Source organism: Physeter macrocephalus, chromosome 6 (genome assembly GCF_002837175.3).
Source record: "Physeter macrocephalus isolate SW-GA chromosome 6, ASM283717v5, whole genome shotgun sequence".
NCBI classification, from domain to species: domain Eukaryota; kingdom Metazoa; phylum Chordata; class Mammalia; order Artiodactyla; family Physeteridae; genus Physeter; species Physeter macrocephalus.
Genome location: NC_041219.1, coordinates 53561827 through 53576048, shown reverse-complemented (window position 1 = coordinate 53576048; position 14222 = coordinate 53561827). Strand labels below are relative to the sequence as shown.

The 14222-nt window shown below is 59.6% G+C and overlaps 1 protein-coding gene across 2 annotated transcripts in view; it reads left to right on the top strand.

Annotated features, from left to right (window-relative positions):
- Window positions 1-14222, top strand: part of CACNA1C (calcium voltage-gated channel subunit alpha1 C) — a 477743-nt gene that overhangs the window by 288327 nt on the left and 175194 nt on the right. For both annotated transcript variants that reach the window (XM_024128968.3, XM_028490773.2), the window contains exon 5: window positions 5437-5576. In XM_024128968.3, coding sequence (XP_023984736.2) covers window positions 5437-5576 — 140 coding nt within the window. The remainder of the gene's footprint in view (window positions 1-5436; window positions 5577-14222) is intronic.

Here is a 14222-nt window from a genome sequence, read left to right as displayed (position 1 = left end):
CTGTCTCCGGGCGTCTGGAGCTGTTTCCGAGTTTTCGCCGCTGTCCTTTTTTGCCTGGCCGAGCATGACACGCTTTGCATTAACATCAGGGACACTTGGGAGGCGTGAGGGACACGGAAGTTACTGGACTCTGCCACGTGCGGATGTCAGGGTGAGGCTGCAGCTCTGCGAGAGATTTGCTACTTCTGTTCACTCCAGGATAAACAGAGTGACTGACAAATGCCTTGAACTAACTCAGCAAACCATGGCAAAGTCCTTTAATGGGCTTCTTCCTGAGGCATCTAAATCCTTTTAAATTCAGCGTCTCCCTCCAGGCCCGAGTCTCCTGGGAAACTTTCACACACTCACAGAAAGAGCCCAAGGAATGAGATCCAGTGCTTCTGGGGCCAACAGAGAGGAGAGGCGCCTCTTGGGGCAGAGAAGCTACGTCTTCTCCCGTCTGTGGGCTGCGTTGGCGTTGGTCTGTACGATGCTCTGCCCCAGACGTGGCCTCACCTCTGCGTGGGGTGGAAGCAGGAGACACGGGTGGGCCTCAGACAGGGGCCCATCTCCCACTTGCATGGACCCTGCTCCTCCCGAGACTGAAGCGAGCGGACTGCTTGTGGGTCAGCCCAGAGCCCAGCCACATCCCCCCGGGCCCAGGCCATCAGGCTGGGGAAGAGAGGGAGGCGTCCTGACTTGGCACTCTCCCAAAGGTGCCTCCATCGACTGTGGACGACACGGCGGCTGTGATGCCAGCGCTGGCTCAGCTTGTGGTCCACCGGGACCCTCTGGCTTTTTCCTGTTGATCTCGCACTGGCCACACTCGGCACCTGGTTTCTCTTCTCCAAGGCGCTGGTCTTTGGGGCTCTCCATCCAGTCTAGACTCAGCCCATCCTTCTAACTCAGAACACGACACACACCCGCCCCATGGAGGGTGTGGCCCAACCACCTCTCTTCAGCTGTGCTCTCCCATCCTGACCCCTTACATGGATATGCCTTTGCTTCTTCGTGTCTCCTGGGAAATATCTGCTCCCCTCGGCCCCTCCTGGGCAGCCTCTACCATCCTGCAAACTAGAGGGAGTCTGCCTTGCTCCGGGGGAGGTGGGCTTGCCCGCCTGAGTGCCGGGCTGAGGGCCCCTCTCCTTTCTCTGCCTTGCCACCCAGGAGGCCAGTGCCAAGGCATTGCCCTCCCCCTACCTGCCCCATTCCTTCTGGAAGTGGAGGAGTCTCCTCGGAACAGTGGGGACACGGGGCTGCTGAATGGATGTGGGAGGACTTCAGAGCCTCTGTGAGCTACTCCCCTGCACCCCCATCGGGCACCCTGGAGCCTTCCCCGCACCCCCGCCAGGCAGCCAGGAGCCCTCCCCGCACCCCCGCCAGGCAGCCGGGAGCCCTCCCTCCACCCCCACCAGGCAGCCGGGAGCCCTCTGCACCCCTGCCAGGCAGCCGGGAGCCCTCCCTCCACCCCCGCCAGGCAGCCGGGAGCCCTCTGCACCCCCGCCAGGCAGCCGGGAGCCCTCCCCGCCCCCCCGCCAGGCACCCGGGAGCCCTCCCCGCACCCCCGCCAGGCAGCCGGGAGCCCTCCCTCCACCCCCGCCAGGCAGCCGGGAGCCCTCTGCACCCCCGCCAGGCAGCCGGGAGCCCTCCCCGCACCCCCGCCAGGCAGCCGGGAGCCCTCCCTCCACCCCCGCCAGGCAGCCGGGAGCCCTCAGCAGATGCGCCTGCTCAGACCTTCTACTCCAGCCTAAAGGGCCTCACTATGTCTCCAGCTCCCTCCCAATATGGGGCCCTGCCTCTCGGCTCACAGGGCCTCTAGAGACCACGTCCTCTCTGACAAGCTCTAACGTCCGGCTAAGGAACGGCCAGACACGCCGCCTGGAGAAGGTCCCCAGCCCTTAGGCACCGGTGGGCACCAAGCAGTGGTTTCGCCTCTACAAAGTGTGACTGAGGAGAAACACGCCGGCCCCTGCAAGCTGAGAACACCGCTGAGGCCCGTTCCTGAAATCTCTACCCCTCCAGGAGTTAAAGGAGGGGATGGTTGTTCAACCTCTGTTCCCTTCCCTGAATAATACTTGTGAACATCTTGTACATGGATAAGCATGTTCCTTTCTTCCAGGAAGTTCTAGGAACCAAATCTGGTTTGGATTTGGAATGTGGTTCAACAGACTTGCAAACTGGTGTCCATGTCCTAAGTTTCCGTGATCCAGGCTTCCATGGAAAGAACATTTCTCTGCAGAGAAAGGACCCCGCTTCCCCCACCCTGGAGACCTCTGCCTGGGATGGGAGGTGTCACCAGCTAACACATGGACCCGTCAAACTGCCAAGCTGGGGTCAAGGAATCACAGAACAGGCAGGACGTCAGGCGTGGTCTGGCCACAGGACCCACTGTGCAGACACAGCCTACTCGGGGTCCCCACGTGGAAAACAGACCGAAGGGAACCCACTCATCCCTGGCCTCGCTGCCCAAGACGTCCCCAAGGGTTCTCCGGAGCACGTTTTGCAAATCCCTGTTTAGACCAGCTCCCTTCACTGGGCCCTGCCTGGGTCTAAGCTTCTGCTAAGCCCCCAGCTGCAGCTTCCCCGTTCCCAGACCCAGCCCCCTGGGGCAGGAGTCATAGGAGCCTCAGCCTGTTCCTCAAGACCAGGCTGCCCAGGCCCGGTTCAGGTCTGGTCCCTGGGCGTCTTCCTTGGCCCCAGGCACGACCCAGTGCGCTCTACTGACCGTGAGTCAGTGGGACGTCTCTAGGTACACAGACAAAGATGGTCCACGGGGCCCTTTCCCATATTTTTCTCGGTTCCCACAAGTGGCCCAGGATCCCAGACTCCCATTCCCATACATTCTCTGCATGTTCTAATCTCTCCCGAAACCTTTCCAAGGTGCCCTGTGTTCCCCACAATCCCTCCCCATTTCTGGTCTTAGCAAACATTTTCTGTAAAAGTCCAGATACCAGATTTCAGCTTTGCAAGCTTTGTCCCAACTACTCAGCTCTGTCGAGAAAACATCAATATGGAGTGGGGTGTCGCTGGGTCCTCATCAGATTTATTCCAGAGCAGGTAGCCCGGTGCTGCCCTAACCCCAGCACCGGTCCCTCCTTCTCTCTCTCATTCTCTCCGGGGGTCCCGCTGCCCTGGCCGTCTCTCAAGATATGGCCCCTCCCCTCCAAATTCTCGCAGGCCAGGAGAGGGGCCCTGCTTCCCCTTATTCTGCTTTCAGACCACCGCCCCCCTCCTCCCTAAGCCCCTCCAATTCTTTTTTTTTAAATTTATTTATTTTATTTTTGGCTGCATTGGGTCTTCGTTTCTGCACGCGGGCTTTCTATAGTTGTGGTGAGCGGGGGCTACTCTTCATTGCGGTGCGTGGGCTTCTCATTGCGGTGGCTTCTCTTGTTGCAGAGCACGGGCTCTAGGCTCAAGGGCTTCAGTAGTTGTGGTATGTGGGCTCACTAGTTGTGGCACACGGGCTTAGCTGCTCAGGCTCAGTAGTTGTGACTCACGGGCTTAGTTGCTCCGCGGCATGTGGGATCTTCCCGGACCAGGGCTCGAACCCGTGTCCCCTGCACTGGCAGGTGAATTCTTAACCACTGCGCCACCAGGAAAGCCCAACCCCTCCAATTCTGATGCTTGTGTCCTCAGACCCTCTACCCCTTGCTTCTCCAAGTCGTGGTCCTCCCACACCTTTGAGTCTCTCCTTGGCTGTGGAGACGTGAGCTCTTGGCCAGCTCCTCCTCTCCGTCACGCACTGTCCCGCCATCAGCCTCCAAGCTTCTCGGTTCCTTGATGTCTTCTTCCCCAGGGATCCCGACTCTGTCCTGTCTCAGCTGCCCGCTCCCAGGGTCGAGGTCGGGATCCCCGCCCTTACCGCGAGCCACATCCTCTCCGTGATCTCAGACCAGCTTCCTGCTCTCCAAAAATACCACCCATCCCTCCTGCTCCCTCCTTCCAGCGCTGGACTCCCACAGTCCCCTCCTCCTGCCCTGCGGTCATCTCTCACCTGTGTCTGCACTCAGCTTTTACTTCTCTCTTCATTTCCTTGCTCACTTGCAAAAGCACCAACTCCAACCCGGTCCGACCAGCTGGTACCTGAGCTGTGCCCTTGGAGCGGGTAGAGAAACGCACAAGGCTGAGCTGACGTGTCACTTCCCCTTGTGACCACCTCCTCCCGGAGGCCCTGGGTGCCCGGAAACCCTACTGCACGGCCTGGCTCCGTTCACCCCCCCACTTTCTTCCGCGACCCGTTTATGCCTTTGCCTCACCCTTCAAGCTTCCAGGACGCCCTCCCCTTTCACAATTCCAGCTGATGGCTTGCTACCTGATTCGCTGAGAAGAGAGATGCAGTGAGAAGAGGACTTCCGTCTGTTCCCACACCTGCATCTGAACCCACAGTGCACCTCCCTCCCCGGGGCCATGATGAACCGTCCTGGCTGCTGGGCTCGTGGCCCTCTGCGGGCATCCTGCCCTCCTGCCCACCAGGGGTATGACCGTTCCAGCCGCTGTGCCCTCACTTCTTTACTGCCCATCGTCTGTCTCTATTCGATGATTTCACTTAAAAACAAACAATACGATTCCACGCCCTCTTGCAGGAACTACCTTTTCTCTTCTCCTACCCTTTTCCAGCAAAATTCCTCAGGAGGGGTTGTTTCTACGGGAGCCTCCCCTCCAGCTACGGTGGCCACGGATCACTCACTTGAGATGTGCTGTATGTGTAGAACACACAGCAGGTTTCAAAGATTTAGTGCAAAACAGAGAGGGACAAACATCTCACTAAAAGCTCTTTATTACAGCTGAAGTGATCATATTTTGGTTATGCTGGATTAAATAAAATCTATCATCACCATCCACTCCGCCTGTTCCTTTTTTCATTTTTTTAGTGTGGCTACTGGAAAATCTAAATTGCACGCACGGCCCACATTTGCGCCTTGCACTGTTTCTGTTGGACAGAACCGTCTCGGACGCTCCTGTGTCCTCTCTTGAACATGTGTCTGTTACCTGTGTCCCCATCACTCCAACAAGACAGGTGTTGCCAGGGTCTGAGGCCGGTGGTCAGTTTCCCGTCCTTGTGGCTGCGGCACCACGTCGGTTTCTACGGGACCACTTGTTCGTGCCCAGGCTCAGATCAAAGCCAGGGGCTTGTCGGGAGGAGCTGGGATGTGGTGCCAGGGCACAGGAACCGGGACGCTGGCAGGGCAGAGGAACGGGCCCTGGCGGCAGCCTCCACCTGCCTGACGCCCCGCCTGGGCTGCCAGTGCCGCGAAGCCCGCTCGATGCCAGCACAGGGCAGGCGGGACCTGCCCTGAGGGACTGTCATCCGATGAGGGTCTCGGACCCTCCCGCACACCGGACTGATCGTGGCTGGAGGCGCCTGCACGCTTCGCCGCCCAGCATCCCTCAGAGAAGTCAGAGCCCCGCCGGGCAGGCAGGACATCCTGACGCTCCCTCTCTCTTCTTCTCTTCCAGGCTTTTCAGTGCAATCTTAGAGCAAGCGACCAAAGCCGACGGGGCCAACGCCCTGGGAGGGAAGGGGGCTGGATTCGACGTGAAGGCGCTCAGGGCGTTCCGCGTGCTGCGGCCCCTGCGGCTGGTGTCCGGGGTCCCGAGTAAGTAGCCTGGGCCTGTCGGCCACGTGACCTCCTCACCGTCCCCCAGTCTCCCCCCAGCGTGAGTAGCCAAGGAACCTGATTTCATATACACGGAGGGTTTTCTTGAGTGGGTTCCTGTGCTCTAAAGGTCCCAGCTCTGCTGTGCGTCCATTAAAACCCACTGTGGCCCCCACTCCCGTGAGCACCTGCGGAGTCCACAGCCTGATGGAGACAGCTGCCCAGAGGACAGCCTCGCGGCCACCTGAGCAGCCCGCTGTCCGCCACCGCGGCCGGGGCTGGGGGTTTAAATACGCCTGCAGCAGAAGAGCAGTGAGCTTCTCCCCAGGCTCCCGGGCCATGGGGGCCGATGGCGGCATCTCTGCTGTCTGTATTTTTCCGACGTTCAGGAAGTTCCGTTTTGCCACCTCTGCCAGCCCCCTCCTCCTTTCACGTCACGTGGGGCATCTCCGGCCACGGCAGCCCTATTTTTGGGCTCGCCGCCTGTCAGAGTGAGAACTGCTTTTCCCTGAGGGGGGAGGGCGCCGGCCTGAGTCGGGCAGACGGGTGTGGGAGACAGGCCCGGGGACGGCGCCCCTTCTCCCTCTCCTGCAGCAGCCGCCCATGGCGGAGGGCCCCCCAGCCCTGGTCACGGAAGGTCGGGCTCCCAGAGTGTGCACTCCAGAGAACCCCAGCCCAGCCTGCTCCCGGGCTGCGTCCACTTCCGGAGCTGCTTCTGTTCGGCCGGTGCTCACTGGGCCTAATTCTGGACGTGGGTGCTGGGACAGGTCACCGTCCACTCGGCGTGACCGGGTCTGGGCCCTAACTCGAGCTGGAGGAGGCCCCCGACGCGGGCTACAGCCAGCCGAGCTTGGAGACGGGTCCGGGCCAGGAAGGTAGAGGGGCCTCTGCACACCCACCTTTCCACCCGCACGGCCACCAACCAGGTGACGTTATCCTGCTCAGTGGGTGAAACCTCTCAGGGTGTAGAGCTGTGGCAACACGAGGGATCTTGTATCGACCTGTCCAGTGCTTTCCGTACCACGCAGGATCGTGGCAAGATCCGCCCGGAGTAACTGAATTAACCACGGCAGAGCAGAGAGAACCAGGCCTCCCGAGTGAAACCGGCTCTCCCCACGGCACCGCGTGACCTCCTGTAAAGAATTGCATGCGTCTTAGACGCTTACAGGCGTGTCCTGCCTCTGCAGTTACCTTAGAAGCCCCCTGAAGCTCAGAACTGTGCTCTGTATTGTCTCTGAATCCTGCGTGGTGCTGGCCTGGTCTCTGCTCAGGGCGCGAACTCCCTGGGTGGACAGAGGCGGGAGTGGGTGGTCCCTGGGCAGCGGTGGCCTGTGTTAACTCCCAGCGAGTGTAGACCGTGGCCCCTCTGCTTGAGAAGCAGATTCCCTCCGTTTGGCCTTAACCACTGGGCACTAAGAATGGCCACAGCGTACGTGACGGCTGAGACCCAGGGCCCGTTTGCAAAGCCTAAATTATTGGGGTTTTCGTGGTCAGTTAGCCATCACTCCATGGGCCAAACTCAAGGAATGAGAAGGCAGGGTGCGGATCAGTTCGACCAAGACTTTAAGGGGCTTAGTGTGATGGTGCAGCCAACGCGCCAGTGGCAAGGACTGTGAACTGAGCCCGCACTTTGACCAACACGCCACCACGGGCACGATGACGCGGACCCTGCTGCGCGTGCGCTTTTTAGGGCCCACAGCGTCAGAGCACCGTGCAGGGCCTGAGGACGCGTCGTGAAAATAAGTATGGTCCCTTCCCTGGAGGAGTTTGAAAATCTAATGAGAGTACACAAGGCAGCTTTTGCTGCAGGAAAAAACCACCCCGAACTCTCGGTGACTGAAAACCAGAATCACACATCCTTGGCTCGTGTTGCATGAGGGCTCTGGGCCTGACCAGCTTCCGTGGTCACCTCATCCCAGAGCCCAGGTCGAGGGAGCGTCCAGCGTGCGTGCCCGCGGCCCTCACGGCTCTCGCCAAGGGGCACGCGGTCAAACCACACGAGCATATTCTAGGCTTTTGCCCTACCTGGTTTATATCATGGCTGCTCACGTGCCAGTGGCCAGAGCAAGTCACCCGGCTGCCGCGGTCCCAAAGACGACGGGACACAGAAGTGTGCCGTCCACACAGAGAAGCACGGGTGAAGGTTGTGATCAAACAGTCCACTATCCCTAAGAGGCGGAAGGGGCGTTATTAACAGGACTAGCTACGGTGATGACTCTGGTACAGAGGTTCCTAATCAGAGATGCAGGGGAGCTGGATCCCGTGGAGTAGCCGGGGCTCCTCCACAGAGGAAGCTTCACGGACCGCGTGCCGTCCGTGTGCGGTACCGACGGCAGCTCTGCACCGCGGGGCTGGGAGTCGTTCCGTCGAGAGGGTGAAGACGGGACTCTGCCTCTCAGATGTAAGGCCCTGCTGCCCCGCCGTGAACTCAGGGAGATGTTCTGTCAGTGAAGCTGGTGCTCTTGCAGCCCTGGGGCCTGCAGGTAGCTCTGGCTTTCTCAGACAGCTAGCAGCTGGGTCTTGTTTTCTGTGGGTCACTGGTGAGAAGGGAAAAGCTCTTTGGGGGGCTTCAAGGCAGGGCTGATCCAGCCTCTCTCACTGGGATAGCGTCTCTGCGACCTTTTAAGTAGTGACGCGTGTAGACCCAGGTGGCTAAGTGCCCCGGGCTGGTCTGGTTGATCTCGTCGGAGACGATGTCACCGACATCTCCCGCTGCAGACCTGGACGGAGGCCTCCCTCCTCCGATGCCATAGCCTTTGGTTCTCCTCCCCGCCGCGCCGCTCCCGTCTCCTCCTTCTCTCGGGACCCGCCGCTGCCCGGCTCTCTCCCCCGTGGCAACGCCGAAGCATCTCTTATTGCGACCACCGGGGATCTCCGTGGTGCCGAATCCAGCGGCCTGTCTCGGGGCCGCTTACCTGACTGCAGGATTCGATTCAGCGGGTGGTCCCTCATCCTTGAGCCGTATCGTCACCGGGCCTTGGGGACGCGCTTCTGTCTCAGCTCTGCCCTCACTCCACTTGCTTTTCCTCGGGGGAGCCGCGGGCTGACTTCCCCTCGCCTTCTCCTCCTCCATCCTTGGGCCTCTTCTCTCTCTCTGCACCGGCCCTGGTGGTCACGCCCGGTCTCCTGTGTGCCCTCTGATAGCGGCGAGCGGCTGCCGCCCGCACACAGGCCTCTCCCCTGAGGCCGGGCTCGCGCTGCCGCCTCCATCCCTTCACGGGAGGCCTGGTCGGCGGCGCCCCGAGCTCACCGTGTCCCCCAGAGCCTTTCCCGCTTGGTACAGGTCAGCCTCATCCTTCTAGTGACTCAGGCACAGATCCTTGGCCTGTTGCTTTGTCCCACCCTTTGCTTCCAGTCCCTCAGAGCGTCCTACGGGCCACACCTTCCAGACACTCAGTTCCCGGCCACCTCCGTGTCCGCTGCATCGCCCACCGCCCCTCGCCCGGACCATCACCGCCGCCTCCTGGCAGGAGTCTCTGTTTTGCCCTTTGCCCTTTGTCACAGCCGGCGCTCAACCCAGCAGCCAGATGGTCCTCTCAAACTACGTGCCACCGTTCCGGTTACAACCCTCCGGGCTCCCCACCTCCTGAGAGACAGAGCCCCTCTGCAGCCGGCCCCCCCCCGCCCTCCTCGGCCCCCCACCAGCCCCTGCGACCTCCAGCTGCGCTGCAGCAGCCCGAGCCCCCTCACGTGGTGGGACCTCCGTCCGGGCGCCCTTCGCTCGGCTGGCCTCGCGGCCTCGACGTCCGCGGAAGTGGCACCTCCTGGGGGCCCGTCCCGCCGCCCGTGTCCTCCGCCCCCTTCCCCCCTTTCTTTCTCCTACATCTCTCTCCCCCGCCCTCCTCGGCCCCCCACCAGCCCCTGCGACCTCCAGCTGCGCTGCAGCAGCCCGAGCCCCCTCACGTGGTGGGACCTCCGTCCGGGCGCCCTTCGCTCGGCTGGCCTCGCGGCCTCGACGTCCGCGGAAGTGGCACCTCCTGGGGGCCCGTCCCGCCGCCCGTGTCCTCCGCCCCCTTCCCCCCTTTCTTTCTCCTACATCTCTCTCCACCCTCTTGCCCTCGTTTATCTATTTGTCGCCCCTGGCCTCGCGAGAACATAACCTCCACGAGGACAACAGTTTTTATGTCTTGCTCACTGCTGTACCCTCAGCCTCTACAATTATCTACAGAAACGCCAGGTCAATCTTTGTGGGGTGACTGGGCCCCTCACGGGCTCCACGTGGCCGGGACAGAGCACCAGCCCACCCCTAAGGGACGCTGGTACCGAAGACCTTCCGTTCACGGGCGCCTCCTTTGTGTTTGCGAAGGGCTTTTTTCTTCTAACTTATTTGGTCTTCATGACGACTGTGTGCCGTGTAGCTGTGCACATACGTAGTACAGAGTCAGGTGCTGTTTCCGTAACCAACAGGCTAACTGGGTGGTTTGCGGGACCAGAAACTCCAAGCCCCAAAAGTTACTGTTATTTTTTGCGTCCCGCTGTGTATGAAATGCCATTGAAATCTGAGGATCACAGATTACGGAGGGAGAGAGATGCCTGTGAGGGTACAAGCCCATGAGTCATTTATTAATTTTTTTCAACAAAACCCACTGAGTACCTGCTTCATGTAGGACTTTTCTAGCTGTCTCAGAAGATACAGAAATGAGTCAGACACTAAGAGTGTTCTCAAAAAGACTGAATTGTCGAAGGAAATAATGTTCGTAGAAATGATGGTAGAGAACGAAAATTGGAGATGTGCAAAAAAAAAAAAAAGGTTGAGTGCGACGTGTTGAATTCTGTGACAGGTGTGCTTTGGGGGACTCTGTACTTTGGGGAGTGGGGATAGAGATCAGGACGGGCTTCTTGGAGGAGGAGGACAGACCTTGAAGGGCAAGTGAGGAGGGGCCGCCAGGAAATCAGGAAGGAGGAGAGAGGATGGCTGAGGCCCTAGAGTTGTCCACGGGGAGGCTGGGATCGGGGGTGCGGGTCTCACTGTGGGTGTAGCAACCAGCTGACGCTCTCAGTGAGACGCTGTGCGACTAAGGTTTGATCACTTTGCTCCGTCAGATTCCCACAGTAAAGGAAGTGAGTCCCCAGGGCTCGTGAGGCCCCACTGTCCCTCGGCAGAGGCGCAGACAAGCAGGCATGTTGCACCACAGAGAAGCCAGAGGGACGGTCAACGTTACACGTAACATCCGCGTCCGTGCAAGGCCGGTGCCAGGCTCGCCAGCCCATCCGCCCCCATCCGCGTTTATTGATCACTTGCTGTGAGCCAGGTGCTGGGGACACAGACCAACAGGACACCACCTCCGTCTGCCAAGGTCCTGGATGCTTGAAACGCTCCCAAGGATATGAATTTTTGTGAGATTAGCTCGTTCTCAAGGAACTGTTATTTCTGGAGGCACACGGGTTAGAAATCAGCTTCTTGTCAAGCAGGGTTTGCTTCCTCACCGGGAAGTGAGGGGACCACGTGTGGCGAGGTCAGGCTCTTTCCTCCTATTTTCCTTTGCTCAGACTAGAACTGTTTCTGGAAAACAGCACCAATCAGTCGATAAATATCTGTTGATTGAATGCTACATAGACAGCACTGGGAGAGACTTGAGCCGTGGTGGTTTCAGGCAAGAGCTCTTGAGTCAGACTGTCTGGCTTCTGCCCCTGACTTCCTCTGTGACCCGGGGGAAGTTACTCAGCCTCTCTGTGCCTTAGTTTCCTCATCTGTAAAATGGGAATAATAATAGAACCTATTTCACATGTTACTGGGACCTAATGCATGCAAAGTGGCCTAATGCACGCAAGGTGCCTCGCCTGTAATATGTGCTCGGTTAAATGGTAGCCACTGTTACATCACATCACTTGACGTGAAGCATGTAAAATAGAAATATCTGACAAGCACTGGCAAGACAAAGCAGATATACTTTATTTTTTTAACATCTTTACTGGAGTATAATTGCTTTACAACGTTGTGTTAGTTTCTGCTGTATAACAAAGTGAATCGGCTATACATATACCTATGTCCCCATATCCCCTCCCTCTTGCGTCTCCCTCCCACCCTCCCTATCCCACCCCTCTAGGTGGTCACAAAGCACCGAGCTGATCTCCCTGTGCTATGCGGCTGCTTCCCACTAGCTAGCTGTTTTACATTTGGTAGTGTGTATATGTCCATGCCACTCTCTCACTTCGTCCCAGCTTACCCTTCCCCCTCCCCACGTCCTCAAGTCCATTCTCTACGTCTGCATCTTTGTTCCTGTCCTGCCCCTAGGTTCATCAGAACCATTTTTTTTAGATTCCGTACAGATATACTTTAAACATAAAGAATATTCCAGAGTTAAATAGCAAAGCTTACCAGAGGCTCACGCGCAAACAATGAAATGGACTCAAGGGGCGGGTTTCCCAGGCACGGTGACGGGTCCAGACCTTTCCTATGAAGGAGGAGCATTTGAGCTGAGCCTTGAGGTTGATGCAGAACGGTCAGGGCTGGAGATGAAAGGACATTTGGGGTGAAAACCTAGTTCTGGGGGGCCACCGATGCAGGCCAGCCCAGTCCAGCACGAGGTTTTGCATGCACACGTCCGTCACAGAGGAGGAGGTGGTGAGAACCAGGGTCAGCAGGGAGCAGACGGGGTCGGGGGTTGTCCCGGATGCCAGGCCCGTAAGGCATCGTCCCAAAGCAGTGACGCTCTTTCCTCTCCGTTAGAAATATTCAAAACCTGCACTGCAGAGAGACAGCTACATGTCTGGGAAACCTAAAGAATATCAGAACGGATGGTGCACCTTGAATTCCAGGGGCCTCATCCATACACCCTGGACACAGCCAGCTGGGCAGAGCCAGGGAGCAGAGCCAGACCAAAGAACGTCCCCGCTCCACCCGCACAGCCGCCAGTGGAGGCCAGCCCGGGCGTCCTGCTCTCACTAACCTCCCGCTGCAGGACCCTGACCCTCTTTTTATTGTTCTTGATAGAGTGGATTCTTGACTGTAAAATTCCTGCTGCAAAATTTAAAACCTCGCCCGAGTGCCCAAGTACCCAGGTGAACCCTCCTCGTCCTGCGAGGCAGTTTCTCCCCAGAATGGGCTCCCCTCCTGGGCTTAGTGGCTGTGAGGTTGGCCGCCCTGATTAGAGAGGCTGCCGGTTAATCATACCCACTGGGAGCGATTAGAGCTGCTGGAAGCAACTTTCCCGAGCGTTTCCACACTCTGATGGTTCAGAAGCGGTCCTGCTGTCCTGCCTGATAAGTGTGCATTGGGAAGTTGGGCCACCGCGATGTGCAGTCCTGCTCGGGGACAGTGTCCCGTGCCCGGTGGGGGGCCTGCAGCGGAGCAGGGCCCTGGCACCAGAGATGGTCCCGGCAGGCAGCTCCTATCCGAGGACACCTCACCGTTCCAGAGCGGACGAGGGAAAGTCCATCCGGAGCTGACACTTGGCAAATCAAATGACTCAGCCCCGAAATGTACAGATTTTGGAAACCGAGTCCCAGGGAAGAGCCCTGTTCAGAGCAGAGGCTCGAATCCACCTTGCTTCCTGCCCACCGGCCGCTTTTCCTGCTGCCGGGTCACCACCTCCCCGTCCCCTGGTTCATGTGACTTAACCCCGTCAGGAGCCCACGTGACGCACGCGGGGCTGGTGCACAAGCCAGAGGCGCGCAGCCCATTGGACTGCAGCCCACCTTCACCCCTGCCCGGCCCGCCGCCCCAGGACAGGCCTGTCCCCCCTCTGCACCTCTGTTCCGCCTGCAACCTGGAGGGCCTGGGCTGCGGAGCCCCCAGATCTCCTTCCTGCCCACGGTCTCACCCTCCGCCCGCCAGTACCCGCGCGGTGCCAGGCCGTCCTGCCTCCCCCTCCGCCCCTCCTCCTCCCCCGTCTCCTTGGACTTGGTCCTGTTCCCCCTCACTTCCTACTTTGCTTCCTCGGCCTTCTCCTTCCACCACTTCTTTCACAGAAAGAGGAAGTGATAAAACCTTATTCCTTCCATCATCTCATGGTGCGATTCCTAGTCAGGGTGTCTGAGTGGGAAGGGACTTCAGGCATCCGGTCCAGCCAAGCGTCCACCCTGCAGATGGGGGCGCCGCCTTGGACGAGCTGAGTGGCTTCCTCGCCGTCACACAGCCGCCTGGCACCCGGGACCCTGCACTGTCTGTAGGAAGGCGGTGGCGCTCACGACGGACCCCTGCTTGGTGGTCTCGGGGCTTGCAGAGCCCCCTCACACACGTGACTCGCAGCTGCCCTGAGGGGGACGCAAAGCCAGGGGGTGTGGGTGCCCCCCACCTCCCGGCCCCGCAGCCCACGGAGCCCTCTGGGACGCCGTGCATAGCCCGGCCTCTTAACATTCCAGACAGGTCGGCACCTGCGGGAAGAGGAGTCTGAAGTCGGCTCCCCGGGGCCGGCCTGCCCCTCAGGAGCAGCGCAGAACTCAGGATGGGGTCCCGCACACCCCGCCCGGGCCCCAGCACCCCTCACATGCATCCGGGCAGCTAGGAATCCACGCTCGCCCCTCCCACGCGGGAGTCCTGAGCCACGGCCGTGGCCCCCCTCCCATCCGGCAGCCCCTGCTCCTCCCCCTCCGGGTGCCTCCCAGGGGCCCAGGCGGTGGGGGGGCGGGGTGGGGGGAACAGCCACAGGCCCGGCTCTGCCTCCGACCTTGCTGCTCCCTGCTCTGTGCTTTGCCTCAGCTTCT